At 31.6% G+C, this 27779-nt stretch overlaps 1 protein-coding gene across 1 annotated transcript in view; it reads right to left on the reverse strand.

The window, feature by feature from the left end:
- Nucleotides 1–3086: 3086 nt before the first annotated feature.
- The window catches only part of LOC129951556 (uncharacterized), a 109157-nt gene continuing 84464 nt past the window's right edge, over nucleotides 3087–27779 (reverse strand). Inside the window, exons 4-6 of the mRNA XM_056063776.1 lie at nucleotides 20253–20300; nucleotides 4384–5554; nucleotides 3087–4317 (exon numbers count right to left, since the gene is read on the reverse strand). Of these exons, the coding sequence (XP_055919751.1) occupies nucleotides 3915–4317; nucleotides 4384–5554; nucleotides 20253–20300 (1622 nt within the window). The 3' untranslated portion in view covers nucleotides 3087–3914. The remainder of the gene's footprint in view (nucleotides 4318–4383; nucleotides 5555–20252; nucleotides 20301–27779) is intronic.

Below are 27779 nucleotides of genomic sequence, written 5' to 3' on the forward strand. Positions count from 1 at the left end.
TTAGAGGAGCGAAGAAGAGTATTTACGCTTTCATATTATACGGTCACGGCGCCGTATAGCAACCGTCTACTGCCACTACAGTATACGGCAGCCGGACGGAAAGCGCGACAAGCTTAGTGGCGTACGTGATGAAATGCATGTTTTCACATCATACGATTTTATTCGTGCGGCAGAGTTCGATCAGCCACTTCAGGACACCTGTGAAAAAGTATACTAAGCACAGGAACCCTACATATATCGTGTTTTACCGTATGGTTAAAACCGGATAATGTGTAATTAGCCATTGATCCATTTTATGCCGTCCCGTTTTTTGCCGTACGGCCAAAACCGTGTAGTGTAAAACGAGCCTAACTCTGGGTTGAGAAGATTGACCGATAAGAAGAAAAAAAATGGCACAGGATGGGGATTTTATATCCCCCTTGGGAAAAAGTCAGAAAAATGAGTTGTCATACAAAATCAAAGATTGGAAAACAATGAAAACACCTATTTTATTGTGATGTAACTTTTCTTAAAGCTAGAAATCCATTCTTGAAGTAACTTTTTAACCTTTTTTGGTTCTGTCCATAGTATCAATAAAATCTTAAGTATCTCTCACTCTTTTATTCTATATTAAGTACAATTTTTTTCTCACTAATAAATGGTCTTGTCCATTATTAATTAAACACCAAAAAGCCAAACCGAAAAATAAATTGTAGTTTTTGAGAAAATTGGAAACAATTACAGCTACTACACTTTTTTATAGGCATAGTGATGACAAAGTACAAATTTATCTCTTATAGATGAAATTTAAATCACTTTAGTATCCTACCTAGGAAATTCTCATGACGTATCGACTTGAAATTGGTACTTTCATAGTTTTGATAAATACGTTTAGGACTTAAATTTTCAAAACACCTGTTTCCAATATTGTTTCTATATTTTTTAATATATTTTAAATACTGTATAGAATTGTTTAGACAATAGATTTGTTACACAAAAAAAACTTACTTTCTTACATTTTTGTGTAAATGTATTTTTTTCAGATTTTTAAAATCTGACAACTTAAGAGAATTTTTCGAATATTATGTACATATGTATATGAAACAATTAAAATATTTCAATTCAATATTGAAGAAAAAGATTATAGTTTTAGAAACCCATCAAGGATTTTATCAAAGAATTAAGATATTAAAAAGTAATTTCTCAAAAACGTGCATTATTTTGAGGTCGAATTTGAAATATAGCCTCCATTGCACAAGCGCAAATTTATTGCCAAATGGAAAACATAGCCAAAAGGTTTTATTGAATTGAGATTCTTAAGTTATTTTTGTGAGAAAGACATTTTGTTTTAGATTTAAAAATAACAAAAATCATAAATTATTTCAAATCGATTGTACCATTTTGATTACGGTGTTCTTTAGAAGCGAACAAAATAGTCGATAACAATTTTTGGGAAAAAAAGTATTATTTTTTGAATTTTTAAAGAATATGCCTTTTGTAAATGCAATTTTTTGGAAAAAAGTATGTTTTACAAAAGAAACATAATGTTGATAATATTTGTGATGTCGTTCCATTTACTTATGCTTTCAAAAGATAACCAGATTGAAGTTTGGTCCTATACCATACGTAAAGCAAAAACGCGATCGTCCGATTTTACAAAACCTTTTTCTAAACTGAGAGAGCAAAACGACAACAAACTGATAGTGAAGAATTTTGTAGTTTTAAGCTGGCAGGTACTATAATATTAATTTTTGTCATGAAAAGTGCTTTTTCAAATTAGCCGTTCGGATTCGGCTCAAAACTTCTGGTCCCCTCCATTCCTGACAACAATACTCGCAGACAGAAATTGTTGAGAGTCGTAAGTAGGCCCTAGTTCTCAACCGACTGTTGCGCCACCTTATTTATTTTTTTTTAAGCTGGCAACAAAGACATTTGACACCTGTCAAACTGAGTTGTCATTTCAAGTGTCACGATTGAATATTTGCTATTGACGATAATGTATCACTTAACAATCCAAGAAATCGATACGATTGTGAAGACATATTTATGGGATTTTTCATGAGTAAATTCAAATTTCCTGATTTATTTTTTTCTTTCATGGCTCATGGAACAGGATCGGAATTGTTTTTGTTTTTTATCACTGTATTATTGTAACTTCGTTTATGTGTTAAAGAGTCCGGTAGAGCTGTCAAATGTTTAAAAATGTATTAGTATTGGTGCAAAGAGGAGTAAATCTGCCGAAAAATCCAGACCTGCAGATTTGATCCAAAATCAAAATTAAATCAATTTAAAAAACAAGGGAAATTTGTGCTTTGACAAATCTAGATCAAGAATAAATTGATTTACATATTTCACTCGTGGTAAACCCCATTAGAAGTGGAAGTGCACATGAGAGCGAACAACGAATAAACGAATGGACGAACAAACGTGATTTTACACATTTCAAAAAGTCGATTTTAAACAAAAACACATTTTGAATATTAGAAAACAATTGACACTTATGTTTGGATAGTACAATTTGCCTTTTCTTCTCTAAAATAAGACAATTTTGTAAAAACCATTCCGTAGTAACGAATTGCAGTGTGGTTGCTACGAACTGTCAAACTCTATTCGTGTTCCACATCCACACAGCAAAATTATACCACCCTTGTATTGTTTGTTGAAAAAGGTAATTATAAATTGACAATTCGTCGCTATCTGAGAATAGAAAAAAAGTTCATGTGGAAGAAAAGTCAAAATATGCGAACATCCACAGTTCGCAGTTCGTAGCTGATGTGCAAGATGCTTTACTGATGTCGTAAGACCTTTTCATAATCGTAATTCCGGCTCCGTCAAAAATATTGTTGCTTGAAGATGCCTTTAAATTCCATTCGGAGCGATATTGTGCAAAGAAAACAAGACGAGACAACAAGCCACACAACACGACTAATTATGGCTCATTCAACTAAAATTTACTTGATTGATACTATTCTTAAACCCAAGAAGCAATTTTTTACTATAGATGGCGTTCTTTTTTTCAATTGTGACTAAAATCAAGTGAATGAAGGTAAGTAACAGTACTGAAAAGGTAAGTATTTTATAAATTTAAAACATCGATAATTTTTTTTTGTTATTTAATACTTTTCTAATTTTATTTTAAACAATTAAATTCTTTTTTGTTTTATTTTATTTTAACTATAATTATACTCACATTGATACACAAATGTCACTTTCGGTTAATTGTCAATTTGACAGCTAGGTTGACATTTTTGTTTGTTTCTTTTCTGTTGTGTTTTAAATGTACATTCTTATAAGTTAAACAATATAATATATTCTAAGAGTTTACAATATTTACTTACATTTACATAAATTATCTTCCTTTACAATTGTATACTCAAAGTGGGTACATCATTTTGTGCTTATTTTATTATTAATTTTTGTTATTCTTCTACTATAATAAATTCGATAAATATTTTTATAATATAGTTCATATTTAGTTTTATTATTTTAAATTTATTTTATATTTTATTTGGTAAAAATGGACATATCTTTTTATAGTTTCTATAGTTTTGTTTGTCTACGTATTATTTTTACAGTGTGTAAAACTATTAATGATATGAACTCACAGTGGAATGTTTAAGAAGTATGGCTACTGGTTTAACATTTACAACAATCAAAGGATATTTTCGTTTTTGTTTTTAAAAAGATTTTCACCTAGGTCCGAATTTGGAAGAAGGGCTGATAAGTTTAGCTTTGTACAAAGATTGATGGGGGGCCTGAGTTGGGCGCCAGACGAAATTCACGCACGTTCAATGAAGAAAACAATACAATACAATAGAAATAGAGGGCGCTGCTGTAATGAGCTCACGTAGGAACTATTCGAGGAAACTTTCACTGGCTGTCATAAAATCGAATCCGACCTGATTGGATGATGGATACCAACCATTCAGTGGCTGTCATTCATGCTTGATGACCGGCATCTGTTGATAGTGCGGTGAAAGACTGCCCATCGAACTGCTATCCAAGCCATTCAGAGGGTTTCGACTGAGTGTTGGTAGACCAAACATATTGCCATGACTGCTGACGGGAGTTCCGGTCGGACTGTCCATGTCAAGGGCGGGATTGATGCGCTTCTCCTTTTGCCGGCGATTGCAAAACCACACTCGCACCACCTCCTTTTCCATGCACAGGGAGTCGGCGAGGTTGGAAATCTCTTCGCTGGTAGGCTTACAGTTGATCATGAAAGCTTTCTCGAGGGCACCACGAACATTGGTCTCTATGGAAGTCCGCTTCTTGCGCCGTCGGCCCATATTCTCGGGCGTCGTTAGAGGGTTCTGTAGGGCACTTAGTCCAAAGATCCTGCGAAGAAGAAGAAGATGATTAGTAGTTGAATGAAAGTGCGGGTTAAGCCTGTGGCTAACTCACCCTCCAGGTTTTGAAATACTGGTATCTGCATCCTCGAGCCACTTTTGCAGCAGTGGCTTGAGCTTGCACATGTTCTTAAAGCTCAGATTGAGTGCCTCAAAACGTGATATGGTCGTCTGAGAGAAATCGTTGCCGTACAACTTGCCCATTGCCAGACCAACATCACCCTGTGTGAAGCCAAGTTTGATGCGTCGCTGTTTGAAGGTCTTGGCGAATTGTTCAAGTTCCTCGAGATCGGTGGTCTCTTCAGGAGACTGATCAAGCATTCGCGGAGTATTTACAGAAATCGAAAGTGATGACGAGGAATTCATGTGTTTTGAGGCCTGATGGGGCGCAAAGCTGCTCATGCCGGGTGTATTGGGGGTGAGCAAGCCTGAACCCATGTTGAGACCGGCTGAGTTTGGCGGCGTCGTATGAGTGGTGGTCTGAGTCTTGGACATTGGTGTTGTGTGTCGACTGACTGGACTAAGTGATGGGCTTCGCAATGGAGACTTGGGCATGGGCGCAGAGGCATAGCTGCTCATTTTACCCTGTGGTGTCGAATGCTGCTGATGGGGTAATTGCTGATGATGGTACTGACTTTGGCTTTGCTGTTGCTGCTGCTGTTGTTGTTGTTGTCTCTGCAGGGCGTGGAACTGCTGCTGAGCAGCTTGAGCCATAGCTTGGAGGGAGTTTTGTATTAGGAACTGTGACGCAGCTGGACTATTCAAATTGCTCTCCGGAGTCACTGTCCTCATCATTTCAATGTAGCCCTGAATCTGGGCCTGGAAAGCTTGCTGAATGTCTTGTGGATTGAGGGCAGCTGCTAACCCAAATTGGTTTTGCATCAACAATGGCCCCAGAGGGTTTTGCAGGGCAGCCAGTGTGGCTTGAATATTTTGATGGCTATTTGGACTCGGGCAAGGTAACTGAAGTCCCTGCGGTGGAGGTGGTGGAGGTAGAGAATTCTGTGGAGTAGAAGAACGGTGAGTCGTGGGCGAGCGCTGCACTGACGGAGATCGCTGATGCACCGATGGAGATCTCTTAGGAGTGCGAAGTCTCTTCGGTGATGGTGAATCTCGGGATTGGGCAAGATTGAGCACGCCTTCGACTAATATGTTCTTCTTGCTAAGATTCTTCGGAGATGGTGACCGCTCCCTGTCACTTAACTCATCACAGCTCTCAGCACAACCTGAAAATACACAAAGAAAAAAATACTCTTTGAGTCCAAAGGGAATAAAAACATAAATATTTTGATTTTTAATTTTCCAATTCACTTGACAGCGAGTCATATCTGGGAAGAAGGAATTGTTGCTTCTGTTGCTTGCTCAAGGACTCTATACGGTATACCCTTTTGTGTGGGCACATTATCATGATGTTTATGTATGTATAAGGATATTCTTATATGTATGATTTTTTCCCTTTACTCAGTGACCAAAGGATAATGAAATTTTGCGTTCAACCCCATGGAATAATTTGATTTTGGCCAGAAAATTGAATGCTCCTGTCAATGGAGTTCTTGTTGTTGATGTTAGTGTAATTTATACATAAACATTTATTCTGTTAAAGAAGAAGAATACCAATGATGATGGAGAAGAAGAAGAAGAAGTATAGAAAACGAAGAAGCAAGAAGCCATTGACTTGACTTTCTTCTTATTTTGAAAGAGCGCCAGGGACAGCGCAGCGCCTTGCCCACAGATGAACGCAAATTTTATTCAATCTTCCAATTGAGTGAATATTTTGAGGTTTTTTTTTCTTGTTTTTGTTGCCATTTTTATTGTTAAAAAAATATAAGAAAGCTTATCATAGTCTTCACATATTATGGTTAAAGTCTAAAGAAGGGTCTTTTTTTTGGGACTCTTCTGGTGGAAGTTTTTGGTCCTGATAGTGGAGTACCAGAGCCTGAGTATAGATATGCACTGGGTCAGTTTAAGGGTAAGTAATATTTAATTTTTTAACTGTACTAGGTTGGGAATTGTTGTTGAGTTTATTGGAACTTTAAAAAGGTTTAGAGACTGATAGAAAGAAGGTTATAGAGAGAGGCTGCAATTTGTAAAATTGGTTTAAGATAGCTAATGTAAAATAAATTAAGGGTCAGCGAGTTTGTGTATGTGTAGCTCTTGATAAAGAAATTGATAAATTGATGGTTTTGTAAAGGTATTTTTTCTACAGCTTTGAGGATTTATGGGACTTATCGATTTTGTATTTTGTTTTAAATGTTTTCATCGTAAGACTAAGTCTTTAAGGAAAGAGAAACTTTATAAAGCATTCAAAAATAGGATGTTAGGACATTTGGGAAGGTTGAAAATAATATCACTTGCAGTAAAACTTTTATTCCCATCTATCATCCTTTTAAAATAGGTCTGCAGTAAGTTTTAAGTACACCAACATCAATTAGAAAAAAAACAACGAATTTTAAAAACAAAATATTTTAATGAGCTACATGCAAAATTCAAACTTTAGTCCTACCTAGAGCCAGAATTGAGGGGAAATCACTCAACTTCTCTAGTGTCTTAAAACACAAGTATACAGAATTTCTTTAAATTGAATTTTAGAACTCAATCAAATAAAAAAAAGTAAGTATACGTCAGAGTGTTAATTTTTTTATTTCTTTTGTAGTTTCATAACATTTTTTGTTTATAATCTTAAATTATATTAAATTAGTACAAAATCCTAATTAAAAAAAAATGTGTAAGGTTCCTTTTTTGACAGTTTTTATTTTTATTTTCTTGTATATTTAAACTTCAGAGCAGTAAACTTCAAAACTCTAAATCAATATCATACTCTCGTACTAAAGTCGTTTTGAAGTGTTTATAACATATTCCTAAACAGAGTGCTTTTTAGCCCAAACAGAGCTAGTGGAGTTCTTGTCGATGTACAACGGTTGTCGCAGCTTAGGATTGGAAAACCTACACGTTATTTCCGAAAAGCCAATGTATCCGACATCATTGGACTGAAACTGAGGCAACACTTTAATATCATTCGTCGAATATGAAGACTCAAATATCTGCACTAAGCTTGTCGACTAGGGCTCAAATCTGTTTTTCTGTCCACATTCTAAATAAATTAACAATGACTGCTCAAACACCTAAGCCTAATACCATCCAAGCAATCCGAAAGCTACAACCTAAAACCTTCAACAATGCTTCAAAAAACTGAAGTGACACAATGCGCTACTGCGAAGCCTGCCTTTTCTCTTTGTAGCATTTACAACAAAAAAATGTGTTTAGTCCAACCTCTAAAAAAATTGGCTATTCTGATTTTTTGCATACAAGTTCCATTTGATTTTAACTACTTTGAACGTACTTTCAATACTGATAAAAACCCTTTCAAAATATTTGATACAAAAGGATTTTTAACTTCCCGTAGGAAGTTATTGTAATAGGTCCGATTTATCAAATTGAAAATTTTGACATTTCTGACGTTTCAAGGTCCCTGAGTTGAAATAAAAGATTTTTAGAGAGATGTCTGTGTGTTCGCGACGTTTTTTTCATCGTCCATACCTCAAGAACCAGAAGAGATATCGACTTCAAATAAATTTTGTTATACAGATAATAATGCAGAAAGATGCAGAAAGGGCTCTCAAGAAAATTGTATGGATAGTTTTTTTTTACCATAGCAGTTTACAAGGTGAACATATTTGGTAACCCTAAATATCTTGCGGACCAAAAACGATAGAAACTTGAATAAAATTTCATATAATATATTGTAACGAAATACCTAAAAAGTATATTTTTTGAAACTATGAACGGTTTTCTTTATAAATAAAAAAAACTGAACAAAAATGTGTCACCTCGAAAATTTCACGATTAAAAAATAATTATATCTCCAAAACAATTTTTTGCAACGAAAAATAATGTTTTCATCTGGTAAAATTTTGAGCAAAATCAAATTAACAATTTTTTTCTATAAAAAATAAAAAGTTGGTAAAAATTGAATTTCTACTCAAATATCTTTTCAAAAATTTGAGATTATGGCTTCCAACTAATTTTAGCTTATATTTTTAAGAAATATTGATTTCAACATTCGGAAAAATTAAAAAAAATGTAATTGACAGTTTTTTTTACAAAAAATAAAAACCTAAACAACAAAAATAAATAAAAGTTGATAAAAATTGATTTTCGACTCAAATATCTTTTCAAAACTTTGAGATTTTGCTTTTAATCTAATTTTATTTTATTAAATATTGTTGGCAACATTCAGTGAAATATTGAAAAAAAAACTAATTGACAGTTTTTTTTACAAAAAATAAAAACTTGGTAAAAATTTACTTTCGACTAAATAGCTTTTCAAAAATTAAAAATATTGTCTTCAAACTTTACTATTCAGTAGTTTTTTTTTTATAAAAATCCAACAGTCCGTTTTTTCACAAAAACATAAAATCTACAAAAAATAGTACGCAAATTTGGTAAAAATTGATGTTCGGTTCTTGATATCTCTCAAATTAATTTCATTCATCCAATTTGTAAAGATTTAAGAAATGCTACTTAAATTGGTAAAAATTTGTTTTCGACTAAAAATCTATTAAACAAAACTAGAATTTCAAATTATTTCTTTATATGAAAAATATTGTTGGTAATTTAAAAATTTTTAAGAATTATTCAACTAACAACTATTTTAGCCCAACACGTAAACCTAAAACTTTTTAGCAAGACAAATCGACAGACGGGATGGGAAGTTGTCAGTGTGGGTCGCATCCAGTTAAAAAAAGAAAATGGTGTAGAAATAAAATTGATGACGTTAATTTTAAGACGTTACAAAAAGCTTGAGCTGTATTCGTTTCAAAATACTTCAGCATTAATTCCCTACTAAAAAAAGCCTCAAGTAAAAGAAATTGACGTTTATACAATCCTTTTTGATACTTCAACATTCATTGTTTTCTTCTTAAAACTAGGACACCAGTTACAAAACCTATTTACTGCCACCTTATAACAACTTCATATCCTCAAAAGTGGATTTGTTTCTTAATACAATATACTTTTTTATAGGTACCTACCTAATATGAACAATGCACCTTAAGTTCATAATTCTTGACTTCTTCTTCTGTTTGAAATCCTTTCAAAGTAAGATTTTAACAAATCAAAATATTTCAATGGATGACACGATGCATTTTAAAACTACATACTATGTATTTCTAAAACCCTTACACATTCGAAACCAAATCATCTCCCCTGGGGTGAATTTCTAACCAATTTGTGTTTTTGTCGTCGTCAATCTTATACCTACCATGAGAAATTGGAAAATCAGGAAACCATTGTTAAATAAAATGTCCTGATGGCTATGTACACATAAATTGAAAGATAAAAAATGAAAAGTTTCCAAAAAAGAAAATAGTAACAAAACAAAAAATTGCACTTCACTCTTATACGAGTACCAACTCAACCCCTTGTGGAACTTTTGTACAAACTGACATCAAACGCAAGCCAATCAAAGTTCACCCCTATTTAAAATTTACAAACACTATACATCAGTTAAAGGGACACAAAATAACATTTTGTTGCTGTTGTTGTTGTTTTATAGATGATTTTAAATAGAATATCCTTGTGCATTCGTAACCCCCATTTAAATGTTTAAAATCATTGAATTCAAAATTAGGGGTTGTGAAAATGGTGGCTGTGTTAAATAATCACCGAACTAAATTAATGAGTTATGCGTGCAGTTTTGCATCGTAATCCTGTGATTCGTTTTTTTTTTCTTTTTTGTTCATAGCAGTTTCTGTATATGTATATGAATGAAGGATACGGTGTATGTCCTTGATGGCACCGCAGAGATAGTGGCAGTTACACTGATTTGTTGCGAATTCATATAGAAAATTGATAAAAAGGGTGCAATCAGCTAAATCACCAAACAAAAAAAAGCAGATGTCCTTAATTTTATTTTGAAATATTTTTGATTTCATAAAAAAAAGTTGGAATTTCAACAAAACCGAACTACCAGGATTATAATAATTAAAAGAAGGATGCAATTATCCACATTTATTAGTAAAAAAGTAAAAATCTCTTAAACCCATTAAAAGTCATAGTACATTATTTTGAAATTCAAAAGAAAAAATAATTGCAAAATATTATGGTCAGATACCGATAATTTCTTAAGCGGGTGAAACTATTTTGAAACGGACCAGTTTATTATATGAACATTTGTTACAACTTCCAATATGATGGTATTGCAATTCTATAGAGTTGTAGGTAACTGTAACTCCCATCAAAAGTGCGTCTTTTAACCCTTATTTTAGATAGATTATGATTTTAATTGAAAACTAAATGTGCAATAATTTTGATGGATAATTTGGGTTGTTTTATAGAGATTTTTCCCCCTTTTTTTCTTCAATTTCATTTGAGTAACATATTGTAAAAGTTGTTACTTTGGTACCATTTGTTGTCTTCATTAAGAAATGACAATAAATATGAGGCGGGACTCTAGATAGTGGATTATTGTTTAATTTCTTTTCAATCTTTTATTTTTTGCTATCGAAATGATCAATCAAAATTTGCTGTCATGAACTATTAAGTTGTGATTCTGATGAACATATGGTGCATGGAATTTAAAACAAAATGAAATCTGTCAAATTTTTGAAATTGTCATTATTGAAAGATAATTTGTTTGTCAAATTTGTAATTTGTATTAAGGGTTTTTTTCTTCACCAATTAGGTATCACTAATAGAAGGGTTAAACGTTAAATTTTTGGATTTGAAATTATTTGAAAAACCGTACAATTCTTCACAATCGTTCAACCAATTATTACAGTTTAAATATAATGGGACAATAAAGTGGGTTTTGTGGGTTGTGGTACCATCTATATGGGAAACTAATTTACTTTCAACTATTCTAAACTTTAACAAATTACTAATTTTTTTTTTAATACCACAAAATATTCGTCCTATTGCGGTTTTTTCTTCTAAGAACGTTTCAATCCCTTACACCGGTGGAGGAGCTGCTGAGGGTAATGAGCACTCAGTTTGATGTTCTCCCACCCTTCAGTCAAAAAGTTCAAGAACATTCGAATCAAATTATTGTCATCTCTGTCGATGTTTTGATTCCTAATTCGCGTGTTACACTTATTTCAGGTCCTTTTAGAATACTCGGGCAGCGCAGAATCTCTTGTACCGTGTTTGCAGAGTCAAGCCTAATGCTCACATCTATTCGTCATTTTGATGAGTTTTTCATTTAAGCGTGCATTTGTGGCTTGTAGAGAAGCTATTTCTGTTGCAAGTGATGAAATATCCGTTTTAGTTGCTATACTTTTTAACTTATTATTGAATTCTTGCATAGATTATTTGCCTACTTCGGTATTCATTTCTTTTATGCTTAGTGTTTTTTGTGACAGTGAGTTATTTCTGTAAAAGTTTGTTCTTTTTGCTCATAGAGATTTGAGACAAATTTTAAATGCAAAAAAGATATATTTAGTTGTGTTTCAGTACAGCACTTTTCATAATAAAATGTTCATTTATTATTTAAAATACTTTTTCCAATAAAACTTATTAAATAAAATAAAAGGACTATTGAATTTTATTTTTTTTAAGAGAAGCACTATTTTTGTACACTCTACCGTTGATAGATCAAATGTCACTTCTGACCTATATATATCCCTTAATACCAAGTTTGAAAAATCCCTATATGAAGTTTTAGTTAAGCCTAGTTGTTTTAAGAACATTTATTGTCAATTTTTAAGAGGTAAAGAACTTCCTAAAGGGATATCTCTCAAAATAGCTTTTAAAATAATGATGACTTACACTATAACATGGTTTACAAATTCTTGAAATTTATGTAGAGCTCTTCTTCAATTTTACGGTGCCTGTCATTTTCTACGTCTTCTTCAAATTTAGGGTGCTCGTAATCATCGATGTGAACAAATATTTCGCAATAATATTACTTTGATACTTGACCTTCTTTACTCTGTTGCATAGTAATAAACGAAATTGAGAAGCTGTTGAAACGGGACCCGAATGTATCAATCCATTACCATTCTAAGCAACTCTTTGTCTACTTGTCCAAAACTTGGAACAATTTTGAGGGAAGGCCTTTGCCAAATATTTATAAGATCAAACTCGTGTAAGAATTAAATAAAATGGACTATCAACAGTGTCATGCTTTTGGTGAAAGGTCTAAAAAAAAACTGAAAGTTAAACAAGATTTGTCACATCAAAAAGGGGTTTCAATAAGGATTTGGTAATTTACTTATCGACTTGATCCATTGCTTTCCATTGTTAAGTAAGGTGGATCTTGTTTTGGTGGTTACACAAAGTACGCCATAATTTAGTCTGAGAAATGTCCAGTTTTTGAGACAGGACGATATGCACTGTCATGCGATTTCTTCAACATCGTTCTGGAAAGAATTGTGCAAAACTTGATCGTCAACACTAGAGACACAATCTTTCAAAGGTCGATCCAATTACTCGGATACGCCACCGATGATATTAAAATAAATGGAATATGAAATTAATGTCAGTGTTGCGTTTTTGAGCATTGCGAAAGAAGCGGAGAAGATGAATTTAGTGATCAATGAGGGCAAGTGTATGCTGTCATCAAAAATGCACATTTAACGACAGTGTCCTGGAAAAAATGTCACCATGGGAGTCTATAACTTTGAGGTATTTAAAGACTTTATCTACCTAGGCAACACTTTAAATTCAGACACCAGCGCTGAAATCAAACCGAGAATAACTCTTGCAGATCACTGCTTCTTTGGACTTATAAGGCAATCGAGCATGGTAAACTTCTCTCAAGCATCTCAACAACTATAAGATGCTCATCATCCCGGTTCTCATTTATGGTTTCTTGTCAAAGAAAGATGAAAACATCTTATGATACTTTAGAAAAAAAAGAGGCTGGGATGAGACTCACACTGATAACTTCCCATCCCGTCTGTCGATTTGTCTTGCTTCAAAGTTTGTCTATATTTACTCGTACCAATTTTTACCAAATTTGCGTACTATTTTTTGTAGATTTTTTTTAATGAAAAAACGGACTGTTGGATTTTTATATACAAATTACTGAATATCGAAAACAATATTTTCTGTGAAATAAAATAAGTTTGAAGCCAATATTTTTAATTTTTGAAAAGCTATTTAAATTGAAAGTAAATTTTTACCAAGTATTAGAATTGTTTTTTTTAGAGTTTTATTTTTTGTAAAAAACTGTCAATTCGATATTTTTAAAAATTTTATCAAATATTGAAAACATGTTTCTTATAAGATAAAATTAGTTTGAAGCCAATATTTCAAATTTTTGAAAAGATATTTGAGTCAAAAATCAATTGGTAAATTGTTTTTAGGTTTTTAATTTTTTGCACAAAAACTGTCAATTCGATTTTTTTCAAAATTTTATTGAATGTTGACAACTATATTTGTTGAAAGATAAAAGTTGTTAAAAGCCAATATCTACAATTTTTGGAAAAATATTTGAGTCGAAAATCAATTTTTACCAACTTTTTGAAAAGATATTTGAGTCAAAAATCAATTGGTAAATTTTTTTTAGGTTTTTTATTTTTTGTAAAAAAACTGTAAATTCGATATTTCTCAAAATTTGTCCTAATATTGAAAACAAGTAAAAATTTATTAGAAGCTATTATCTCAAAGTTTTGAAAAGATATTTGAGTCGAAAATCAATTTTTACAAACGTCCGTACGGACGTACGAACGTACGTACACACGCACGCACAGACATTTTTCTAAAAATCTTTTATTTCGACTCTAGTGACCTTGAAACGTCGAGAAATGTCAAAATTTTCAATTTGACAAATCGGACCCATTACAATAACTTCCTATGGGAAGTTAAAAATTCTTCGGGTGGCCTCATCTGCATAGATGGAGAGTTGAGGTAAAGACACAAACACGAACCGGTTAAAAGAATAAAAGTCCAATGACTTAGATGGCTGGGTTATGTAGAGCGAAAGTTCATCAACGCTCTAGCCCGAAAGGTCCTCGAACCTAATCCAATAGGTGAAGTACGCAGTTGGAAGAGGATCTTGACCAACTTGCCTTGGGCAACTGAAGACTGGGAAGTCTGGCTGTAGATAGTAAGCAAGTAAGTGAGTGCTAGGGAGAGAATTACGACTTAAAATTGAAGTTAACCCTCTTTAAGTTGCTGCAATCGACTCCGAATTTTGATAATTTTGCAGACGTTGATTGTGCTTGTACTTTGCCATGATAAGTTGATTTTAATTAATAAATATTGACAATTACCGTTCGTCGATTATTTAAAGGATTCGTCTACAAATTCAATTCAAGATTGTCAAGTCTCTATATTAAAAAAACCGACATTTATCCATGAGGCTTATCCTGGTTAAACTAAAATTTAGTTTTTAGAGTAAGCAAAATCTTCGAAATAATCACGATTTTGGAACGGTTGAAATATTGAAGCTTTTATCGAATCATTTTAATCCTAAACTGTTAGCATCATTACCCGTGTTTTTTGGCATTATATAAATAGTATAGTAGAAAATTTCCAAGAACACCCATTGGAAGTAGATTTTTGTATTTAAATTTGGTACATCTGAAGAAAGACCTGTCAGAATAATAATTTAAAAAAAAAAAACACAAATAGAAAAAAGTTTTGTGAAAATCAAAAGTTAAAATTAACTTCGGCAAAAAAAAAAATTATAAAATGGACAATTTTTATGACGAAATGGTAAGAAAACATCTGGGTATTAAGATTTTATAAAAAAAGTCTTAACCAAACAAGTTGACATAAAATAAAAACTTCAAGAAGGGGGTTTGTTCGTAGACTACTACATTAACATGAAGCTCGCCTCAATTCTTTCTAAATCTAAATCGAGTTGAAATGAGCTTGATTCAATTCGATTCCGGGCGGTGGAGAAGTTGGTTTTACAGATAATGCATTATGGTCTGTTTAATTGCATGTTTGTGTACAAAAAATATAGTTTCGTTTTAATAATAAAAAAACATATTCTTGTATGATGCTGAACTAATCAGTTTTTCATCGTTTAACACAAATCAAACTATCTTAATTTCACTTCATAAGAAACACCGAAACTCTATTTGCATTTTAGAAAGTGCTGCCAAACTTTATCATTTTTAAATCTTCTTATGCGGTGGAACCACCAAAAACATAGCAAACTTAATTATCTTTTCTATTGTTCTCTCTTGAAAAAAAAGTTAGTCCATTTTCATTAACAAAACTAAATAATATCAACAGTAACAGATTGATTTGTTTCCCCAATGGAAAACACATGACTCCGGATGCACAACTACTGAACGAACACAGCCATCGAGATACAAATGCAATATCAATCGTACCAACATTAGAGAACGAAATCACATAAGATCAATTCGAGACTCGAGTAAAAGTCAAAAAACCCATCTGTAGTAAGATTCTACTTTAAGTTTCATCGGTAGTATTCATACTGCGGATATTATTTTTGTTATTCGTGTAAAAGCCTGCTATACTATTGATAGATTTTCCAACAAAACACGAGTATTATTGTAAATGATGAAGTTAAAAAGCTTTCAATCCGTAGGAACTAAAAATCCTCTCTTCAGATGTTGAAGTAACTCCATATTAATGTTTCCACTTAACTTCCGTTTCATTGAGAGTTTTAAAAGAGCAGTTTATAGCTAGTTTCTTTATCAGAATAAAAACTACAATTTCTTAGAAACTCACTTGAGTTACTACTCTCTAAAAGTCAATTAAATCAAACACTACACCACAATTAACTTTTAAAATTATGTATACACTTTGTAATACTATCTATTAACTACCTCATTAACTTATCATAAATATTTACCATGCCTAAGTTCATATACCATAAGTATCCGTGTTAAATTATCCCCGCACCTATCATCACGATCACAATAACAATTAATCAAATTCCAATTAAAACACAAATAATGCAATAATGACAAACAATAAAAATTATTATGCATTCATTGTGCACCCTTAAAAATTACTATAAAACTCATGTAACTAACTACACACAAACTGATTCTGATTGTAGGTAACTGATATAATGACAATATAACAAGACATAAACATGTCACCATTGCTCACATTTTTGAAAAACAGCTATTTTACATATACCTACAAAAAAAAAATAAAATACAATACAACAAAACATGCGTACTAATGCGCATTATTCAAATGCCATTGTTATATCTCAAGGGTTCCTACCCCTATTTGAATATCCTTATATAACTTTGCACCCTCTTATTTAAATATGTATATTTTCTATTGCGCAACCACTGTGACAAAGTATTTGACTTGAGAGTTTTTATATCAAATAACAAAACGCAATTTTAAATGCATAAAAATGAATATCATCCCCTAATTCCTTCAGTTCAAAATACGTCATACCAAGAAATAAGGGTACCCACCAAAAAATACAAAAGTCACTCAGGTGAAGGGTGCGTTAAACAAATTTATTTAAATTTCATCGCGCCTTATTGTTGCTCTATACGTCGTTGTCGTCGTCACTCGTCTCCCTGAAGTGTGTTGTCGTCGTGGTTTTATTGGAATTTTAAAGCACCCTTTTTTACATCACACTTCAAAGGGTTGTGATTTAAGTGGTTTTTTATTAGCTATACGGTATTGTTGATATGAAAAAAAGGAAAAGGTGAGAAAAGGCGTTTAAAAAGGGTATTTAGCATATCAGTATTTAAATTACATGGTTTTCTTTTTAAGGATGTTTATGGATGGAAGAAAAGAGGGAACCCTTTTCCTTCCAAAGAGGTACGTTTAACTTGTTGCGTATATTTGTTCATTTCGCCTTATAAATTGATGTTGAAAATGATATAGCACAATCTGATGATTATGTTTTCGTATTCAAATATTTTGACAATGAATCAAAGGGTTGTTGGGGTTTGACTTTTTTATAAGCTGCGTGAACCCTCTAATTTGACTACGTAACGTGTTGGAAATGATATGGGTGTCAGTAGTAAAATAGTAAAAAACGATATTGATTTGAAAAGGGTTTGTATAAGAATTTAAAAAGTTAATTGATGTTTAAGGGATTGTTAACATTGATGATATGGTAGGTAAGTGGGGGTTTAGAAGATTTGGAATATAATATCTCATTTGAATATTTTGTGGAGATTTGTGCCGAAAGGGTGTTTAGGATTACGATATTGTTATGATACTTGTTGCATATGAATGAAAAATGTTAGTTAAAAAATGGACAGTAGATTTTCGATATGTTCTAGATCTTAAAATATGTTTTTCCCTAAGGTTCGAAAATAGAAAAGTGGAAGCATTTGTTTGGGAAAAAGATTACAGTAGGATTTACAAGTCTTTTGATACCAAAAAGTTTTGTTAAAATAAGAACAGTAAATCACTACCTTTAACATTAGCCGAAATGCGAGTTGAGAAAATTAAACTCAAAATAACGGTCTAGTCTTACCTAATTTTATGCTGTAGGAAAAACTTTTCTAGAAGTATACAAATATTTTGTGGAAGCCTCTTAATTATTGAAACTTTTTAAAAAGTAACTTAAATTAAGTTTGGACGCAGTCGTTTATTCAGAAGACATTTTTTTTAAAGATTCGGTAAAATTAATGCTGCTTCGTTTTGGTGAAAATTGGATTTGAAAACCCCCGATCAAACAGATAATCTATAAAATAAATAAATTAGGTGGCGCAACAGTCCATGAAAAACCAGGGCCTAGTGACTTACAACTCTTGACCATTCCTGTGTGCGAGTAATGTTGTCAGGGATGGATGGACAGATAATCTTTACCAAACCAATATAATAAATGGGAAAGTCAGTTTGCTTGCGTGTTTGTTTGTGTGTTTGTCCATCCTTCACGTAGCAACATAGCAATATTATGACATATTTTTTTGGGAGGAGGTAGTTACGAGGTTAGAGAGTGTTTTAAGCTACTTTCAAAAATATCTTTTTCACAGCTCAACCAGATCGGTAACACTTATAATTAAATATTCAATATTTTCTTTTTTTAAAACACTAATTAGTAGCATATAATTAGGTGCTGCCTGCTTTTGGACCTACTATCGTTGCCTAGCATTAGACGTTTCTTATACATACCTTCTTTCTTTATACAAACCGATGTCGAGGGCTATGTTACCCCAAAGAAAGATTTGTTTAATTTAGGGTAATTCTGAACTTATTGCAAGTGATTACCCTGATTTACAAAATAAAATACAGACGGTCAATTTATATGCCAAAGGACATCTATATAGCATCAATAAACGATGTTGTTTTGAAAATAAATTTAAACTTATTGGATGTAGTTATAAGAGATATGGGGGAGTATTTGTCAACGGGCACTGTCATCGACTCTAAACACTTCGTACCCAGTAGACTTCAGTAGCAGTCCGAAGTACCCTCACATAAGCTGCGATTGAATTGAAAGTAAGGGTGCCAGTAATGCTTATGCCAATTTAAGATATCCATAGACTATGAAGTGTTTAAGACTTCATATCACACAACTTGAGCGAAACATTATTAGTGCTAATATCTTCTTAACCTGGAGTTCAAATGCATTATGTTAGTTTTGCTAAGACAGGGCTAATACTAAAAGTAGCGGGGTGAACCTAGAAAAGCGTTACATTTGGTTCTTCTCAGTTTCTTTTGATTATGGAAAGCTTAACAACGATCTCATAAATACTAGCCTCTGGAATGTCTCTGCTTGATAGTTTGACTTTCTTTTATCACGCACTCAAAGCTGGTATAACAGTTAGTGTACAATAAAAGATGAAAGGCTCAAAAAACTCATGTCCGCATCAAAGTAAAAGTCCAACTGGCTTCTAAGAAACATGTGTTCAAGGCTAAGGTTTGGTGTTTTTTTTACTTGAAACAAATACTTGTTAGAACAATAATTGTTCCCTAGTAGAGCCCCTTCCTGAAAAATGTTTGCGTACACCTATGGGAGTATGGATGTTGAAGGTCTCTGTAGTATTAACTCAACTTTACTTATTAGGTTTAATTTTAACCTAATTCTTTTATAAGTTGGCCAAAAGTAAGTCATCGACTGAAAGTAAATTTTTTACTGACCTATTTAAATTTGAGAATCTCCCTTATTCTGTCCCCTGTCTATACCAACAAATCTAATGAACATCTTATAATTTCGATACATTATTAGATACCACGTGCTCTCCATTTCAAGAAATCTCATTGACTGTGTCTTAAAAAAAAAAACAAAAAATAGAGATAAACCCTTTGACATCTCAACCAAAAACAAACCTACCCTAACTTCTTCTAAAACCCTTTCCCCCATTTTTGTTTATTTTCTAAAAAATAAAAGTGTGCTCATCTTGTGTCTTACTACCTTCTATGTCCTTTCTATTCACCTTTAGGAGAAAAAAAAAAAATGAAGACACCAAAAATAATCCCCACCTTTTGTATTTTATTAGATGATCATCTTCATTATCCTTTCACCATGGCTATATGAGAAGAATACAAAAAATAGAACTCAAGACACGAGCTAGACACTCGCATATTATGATTATTGTACGACCCATGATGAAGACTATGCCGTCTGCCTTATGCCTACTTGCATTAGATTGCCCCAAATGAACCACAAAATAGAGATGAGTCTTATATTATTTGTATCCTGTTCGTTCCTCATCAGCCCTTTTCTTTTTTTGTGGGTATTTCCAATAGTCTCGGAGGTACATCAGAAAAAGGATTACACTTTAGTCATGTCACAGGGGACACGTCTCGTCTTCTCAACGAGGACAACGACGATGAACGACGAGACGACAACAAGGACGAAGAGCGACATTTAAAAGTGATCCCAATTTTTGAAACATAAAGGAATAAACCATCAACAGAACGTGCTACAAATTTATCGTTGGAATGGAAAGAAACAGGACATTCATGTTTCTTAATTCATCAATACATTTGACATGAGCTGAGCATGCAACGTGTTGCAACAATCAGTAAAAAGGATCAAAAAATTATAGCATAGAGCTAGGTACTCACCTGATATGGATGGTAACGGTGATGGTGTTTTTGACATCCGATTAATATCTGCAAAAAAAATAAGGATAACAGGATAAATTTGTGTATGCATTTTTTTTCGGCAAAAGAAGACTTGAAGAAAATTCTAAGTATTTTGAGAAAATAAACATCACGTTCTCATGAATTGCATTTAAAGCCAAAACCGCATACACACTCCCCTAACCCTATAACTGTTCGTTCCTGTTATTCTCATGAATATTCAAATAGATGAGATGAATATAAATTTTTATATTGATTTTTCTATCCTTCGTCCTTTTTTTTTCATTTCATTTTAAGAATTATCCTAAGCAAATAAAAACATCACTAACGAAGAAGAAGAAATAAATACATATACAAAAACAAAGTGCATATTCTTGAGTGTGTCCTTTTTAGACATAGTCTCAGATGGGGATCACCACAAAAACTCATGAGAAGGACACTCTCGTGTATTCTGTCGTATATATGTATGTAATTCTGCACATTGCATACATGCTACATATTATACGAGGGGTCATGCAAATGGCACATCGAAGTCGTCGTCGTCTTTAAGTCTTCTCTGATGGTCCTGGCATAAAATATCCATTATAATTCCGGCAGAGAGATAGTTTTGAAATGGACGAGGACATTTGATGTGGATGTGGTGTGAGTATTTACGCTTTAATGGACTTTGCATACGAATATTGTTACTTTATTTTATGCTCTTGATGTATGTGTCTCCTTGAGATGACACGTCGAATGTCCTTTTTTATTAGGACAAGGAATTCTTTTCTGGAAGAGCCACAGAAAGCAAACAAAATTAAGTAGATAATTTTTTTTGTTGCATTCAGGGCTCTCTTGTATCCTTATCTCTTAATAAATAACTCTATACTTGAGATGGACAGGACATTTCCATTGAACGTTATCCTTATTGGATTCCTCTTTTGCATGATAAAAAAAAAACTGTTATAGATAAAAAAAAAGTCTAAGGTGGTCTATAAATAGGCGAAGGGGTCAGTTGGGTGGGATATTTATAGGTCCCACGGGATGGGTCAAATAACACAAGGATAATGTCCTGTTTATGGATGAATTCCTTTTGGTTTTTCTTCCTCTTAAACTCACATATATAATCTCTTTCTCTACAAAGAAAAAACAAAACAAAAAAAATTATTTTGAAACAATTTTTGGGTTGTTTTGGTGGTCTCGAAGTCAAAGTAAAAAGCTTTATCCTTGAATATGCGACCATCGCATAATCGAAGATAGGTTTTGAAAGTATTTCCTTATATGTTAAGTTTTTCTATTTTTGGGGATGATATGATGTTTGCTGTTACGTAAGGCTTAAGTGAATAAATAAGGGTAATCGATGTTTTCATCTTTTTGTAATTTCTTCTCATTTTTTTTGTTTTTACGAAAAAAAAACTTTCCTATTTTTTTTTTTCGTTTTTGTTAGGTCTCGAGAGAGAGATTTTTTGGGCAGACCTAAGGATATGTGATCTATAAGAGTTTGGTTGAATATTTGTGTATTCAAATGTGTCAAAAAAAGGGGCATTTTATTGCATTATCCTTAATTATATGATTTTTTATCCGATTATATTGTTTGAAGAAGTTTTTGCAGGATATTTTTGTCTTCTTTTTGTCCACCTTCAAAACCTTACCTTAAACATTTGTGTTCTTCTCTAAATGTTCTTTGTAAAGGAATAGGTCTAGATACACTTATTCTACTGCATTTTTGTTTTTCTTCTCCTGATTTTATGTGCGTTGGTCCTGTGGGAAAAATCGATGATGATAAATGAAACGCTTGCACTATGGGGATGCAAAATAAAGGACGAAGATTCAACGACGAGGATGAGACGTTTCCATTTCAGGTAGATATACATAAGAAAGGTGTACCTTCTGTATATGCATATCATTTGAATATCTCCTGATGTCCTTAAATTTGAGTTTTAAGGATAAATGAAGTTTTTTTTCTTACTGTTTTTTTTTTTTTAAATTCGTTTTTATAGAGCACCACAGTGTGGTGCCGATGTAGGTTTTGAAAAAAGGAACAACAAAATAAATTGTAACATGATATCTTTTATTATCTATTTTTTGTATAGTTCGTAAAGAACAATATATTATTTTACAAAAAGGACATTTAATTTGCTTCTTTTGTTATTTGGTTGAATTTATAGAGAGAGACATTTATTGCAACCTAACTACCGTTCTTTTTCTTTATTTTTTATTTCGTTGGTAAAGGTATTGTGGCAGGTGAGTCAAGTTCGATTTTCATCAAAGAATAGCTGATATAAAATTACAATGGAAATGGTGATGCTGCATATTATACGAGGTTTCATTTTATAGCTTCTGTTATTTGGTAGAATGATAATGTGCATCGAAAGGATTTTTTATGCATTGCGTGATACCATCGCAGAGTAAATTGTCGGTGAAGAATGTTATCTACAAAGGAATTGCACGTGGTCGATACTTGTAGAATAATGAAAATGCTATATAGGGATGCCTCCTATATATTGAAGGAAGAAACGCACATTTCCAATGTAACCAAACAAAAACTTGTATTCATAATATCAAATTCTCAATTTTGGTTTATTCTTTAACAATTATAAAATATTTTCTGAAAAAACCCTAAAAAACTAACATTAATGAAAAATGAATTACAAGAACAAAGGCGCGACGTGTTTAATGGTCTGAACATCTTAAATATTAAATATTATACTAAAACCATTTTTAAAATATGTTTTAAATAAAAGCGCCTAAAATATCCGTAGTTAAAAAACTAAACTTTTGTAATGTGTTTTTTTTCCGTGTAGTTTTCAATCTAGTAATACTTTTTTTTGGAGTAGGTTTGTTTGACAGCTGTCAATTAATTTAAACTCAGTTTGGTTTGCCATTTTCAAATAAATAGATTTACCCTGAACAAGGTTTTTAAATAGTAAAAACGTTTTACCAAAATTATGGTTTACGCGATGCATAGCATCACAACAATTAGTTTATTGAAAGACATTTTTGGTGAGGCCATTATCTGAAGTCGTGGTGGTGGTTGTGGCCTCCACGATATCGTGAGTGTATGTGAAGTTTTTTTTGCACATACTCGTAGATAAACTCGAGACAATGGATGCCTTGGAAAAGAGAATATTCGATGCGTTATTGTTGACATACGGATCGAATTGTCGAAAATTAGGCCTCTCGACTGGAATTTATTAGAGCCAGAAACGGGAAAGGCCACTTGCCTGAAATCATTTTTAAAACATAATGAAAAACCCTGTGGGCGGTATAAGGTACAACCACAAAAGGTTTTATATTATGTGTTTTATTTTTTCTTCAAAATCACACGTGTAAGGAATAACGCTCTTTCGAATTAGCAATTACTAAAAGTTAAAGTACTCATTTTGTTTTGTTAAATGTTTTAATTTTGTTAAATGTTTAGAAATATTAATATTCTAGTCAGTGACTTACTTATTCGGTTTTAACATTTAACTAAGTCCTTTTTTTAAATTTTGGGGCACAAGGTTTTCGAAAATTCAATTATAGTGAGGACCCACAGGAATTTATTGTAATGGGTCGGATGTGTCGAATTAAAAATTTTGACATTTCTTGACGTTTAAAGGTATCTAGAGTCGAAATAAAAGATTTTTAGAAAGATGTCTGTTCGTGCGTATGTTTGCGTCGTTTGTTTCGTCGTCTATAGCTCAAGAACCAGTAAAAATATCGACTTCAAATAAATTATGTAATAAAGATAATTATGTACAAAAATGCAGAAAGGGCTCGAAAAAATTGGGTGTTAGGTTTTTTTTACCATAGCAGTTTAAAAAAAGGTGAACATTTTGGTTAACCCTAAATATCTCACGAATCTATGACGCTAAAGGCTAGCATTAAATTTTATATAACATATTGAAAAGTGATACCAAATAAGTATATTTTTGGAAAAAATCCAGTTAACGGTTTTTTATAAGTCAAAAAAACTGAAAAGTCTCACCTCGAAAATTAAACGAAAAAAAAAATGATTTTATCTCCAAAACAATTTAGTGCAACAAAAAATAAGTTTTTTAACATCTAGTAAAATTTTGAAAAAAACCAAACGGACAGTTTTTTTATAAAAAATAATAACCTACAAAAAACAATGCTTAAAGTTAGTAAAAATTGAATTTCGACACAAATATCTTTTCAAAAACTTGAGATTATGGCTTCAAACTCTTTTTATCTTATAAAAAGTATTGCTTTTAATTTTCGGAAAAATTTTAAGCAAAATCGAATTGACAGTTTTTTTTTAAAATAAAAACTTAAAAGAAATTTTAACAAAAGTTGGTAAAAATTGATTTCCGACGCAAATGCGTTTTCTAAAATTAAAGATTATGTGTTCCAACTAATTTTACCTAATAAAAAACATTGTTTTGATCATTCGGAAACATTTTGAGAAAAAACGAATCAATATTTTTTTTACAAATAATAAAAACCTACGCATAAAAATTAAAAAAAGTTGGTAAAAGTTAACTGTCGATTCAAATATTTTTTAAAAAATTTAAAAATTCTCTTTTAACTACTTTTATCTTTTGAAAAATATTGGTGTCAACATTCAGTGAAATTTCGAGAAAAATCGAATTGACAGTTTTCTAACAAAAAATAAAAACCTAAAAAAAAAACAATACTAAAACTTGGTAAAAATTTACTTTTGACTCAAATAGCTTTTAAAAGTTAAAAATATTGTCTTCAAACTTTTTATTTCACAGAAAATATTGTTTTCGATATTCAGAAGTTTTGTTTTATAAAAATCCAACCGTCCGCTTTTTCATAAAAAATGAAATCTACAAAGAAAAGTACGCGAATTTGGTTAAAATTCATTTTCGGTTCTTGATATGTCTCAAATTAATTTCATTCATCCAATTTGTAAAAATTTAATAAATGCGACTTAAATTGTTAAAAATTTGTTTTTGACTATAAATCTATTTAACAAAACTAGATTTTCAAACTAAACTATTTCTTTATATGAAAATGATTGTTGGTAATTTTAAAACTTTTAAGAATAATTCAATTGACAACTTTTTTAACCCAACACGAAAACCTACAAACTTTTAAGCAAGACAAATCGACAGAAGGGATGGGAAGTTATCAGTGTGGGTCACATCCCAGCCTCTTTTTTTTAATTCGATATTTTAAAAAGTGGTGATTTTGTTTAAATTATTAAAAGTATTTGAAGCGTTCATATAAAACTTTACTTTAAAATATATGTTAAAAAAAATTAAACCACAAGTTTTGATTTTTGCTCGAATTTTATTTCTAAAATCTTTTTTTATAGCTCAATTATTTGTTGGGAGTTTAGATACAAAACAAAATTGATAAATAAACAATAAATAGATCCCAAAAACATGCTTAAATCAAGTTGCTTTTCGAAGAATAAAATAAATGTTTGTTTTTCGGCAAAATTAAAATATCAGACAGAAATGTTGAAATAGTAGAACATTCAAAACGATAGAAGTATGTAATTGTACAAATGTTGAAATGGCAACCAAAATCAAAAAGGCTCAACAGCTTTCATTTAAAAATGTATTCAAACATTTCAAAACCTCTACAATATGAATTCCACACATTTTTCACAACCTTTGCTTTATAGAAAATGACATTTACTTTACTATTTTCGAAAGCCGGTTCTTTTTTTGTATTCCAATTTCTTATCTGCCAGTTTCTATTAATCATTTTAGAAACAGTCCTAATTCTATTGACAGTTACGTACATTGTTAGGTGTTTTAATGTGCATTATATTTTATTCTGAACACATTAGGAACCCTAAGCACTTTATCAAGTCTTAGAAATATCAAATTTGTTTTGTTCTAAAAGTTCTAGAATTTCAACTCTAGAGTGGCTATAAAGTTTTTTCTCAAAATTTGATTTCGTTTTCATAAATTATTGTTATTCAAATATGACAAAAATTACATGTGAAATAATTATTAAAACTCAAAAACCCTTTCAAACTAATTTTGACGTAAAGTCAGTCATGTTATTGAATGTTTTCAAAGTCAGTTGTAAAAGGTTTTCAACGTAATAATTGTTTTTAAAAAATTGGGATACGTACTTATTTAAGTTTTGATTAATTTGATATCAAAACCATAATTTAAGAAAAGCTCTAAACTCAAAACAAACAACAAATTTTGCTGTAAAATAAGTTTTGAAGCAAATATGTATGTAAATAGTATTTTCGTTGGTGTTTTTTAAAAATTAAAATATTAATATGGTTACAAAAACCAAGAATACATTTCTGAATTTCATACAAATACCGACATTACTCATTCTTATTTTCATGGAGTATAAATTTCGAAAATGGACAAGAAAGAAATCTTTTCAATAAGGCACTTGAACCTTTAATCTCCCAGGTAAGCAAGTAGACCTAAGTAAAGTAAGGATCATAAACCTTATAGTGACATAGATTTTCACATGTGTAGGAGACACAAATTAAATATCAATGGCTTAGAAATTATTTGTATACACGGTTATTTTCCAAACAAAGTTTGTAGTTAAATGTTTGATTAAATGTCCGATTCAACAAATTATTATTCGAGATTGATTTTTTCGATAAGAGTCACATTTTTATTAGCATAGAATTAGTTTGGAAAGTTATCGCAATCATGTTAAAAAATAACACATTTTTTTTAAATTAATGCATTAATCCTCAAGACCTCCAATCATTTCTTTTAAAAATAAGTCACAAAAAAAATATCAAACCCACATCTTTGTCCAGCAGGTAAAAGTCCATGTCCATCACTTGGGCATTCAAGTATCCTTGCACTTAATGTATCCTCTTCGTCTTGTTTAACTACTCCAGGGCTGTTATTATTGGAACCAGCCCAATGTTGCATTTGCGAAAGAACCATCATTTTTATAATTCCAATTTTTCGAACAGTCTATATAGGCTTGAGTTTGTTAGTATTTAAATTCACTTAGAAAATTGTCAAAGCCACACTCAAAAACTATCACCCACGATCATAACTTTTGTTTTTTTTAATTATTCCAATGCAATATTTTTTTTTAAATCACTGAATATCTAAATATGTAGATTTTTTTAAATATTTGTTTGCATAAAATATAAATAAATTGAAAAATTAAAAAATTCAAATGTTTTCAAATTCGAAGAAAAACCATCAACATATAAAAATTAAATTAAATCAATCACACCTCGATCCGAACGAATACGAAATGCAACTGAATTGTTCAATTGGAATCGTCCTTGAGAACCGTTTTCTGTTTTTTTTTTCTTTTTCGTATGTCTTTCACTTTATTTCTCGCCTTTAAAATATTTTTAATTTATTTCACTTTATTATTCGTTCTTTTCTTCTTCTTATGATATTTTTTTCTATGCTATTAAATGTGGAGGCAAGGATATAACAAAAACAACAAAAGTATGAGTGTTTGTTTGTGTGCGTTCGATTTAATAAGAAATTCCTTTTTTCTTGAATCCCTCATATAAATAAGCAATTTTTCTTACAAGACATATAACACTCCAACTCCAGTCGAATGAAAATTGAGGAATTTTTGAAAAACTATTCT

This window comes from Eupeodes corollae, chromosome 3 (genome assembly GCF_945859685.1).
Source record: "Eupeodes corollae chromosome 3, idEupCoro1.1, whole genome shotgun sequence".
NCBI classification, from domain to species: Eukaryota; Metazoa; Arthropoda; class Insecta; order Diptera; family Syrphidae; genus Eupeodes; species Eupeodes corollae.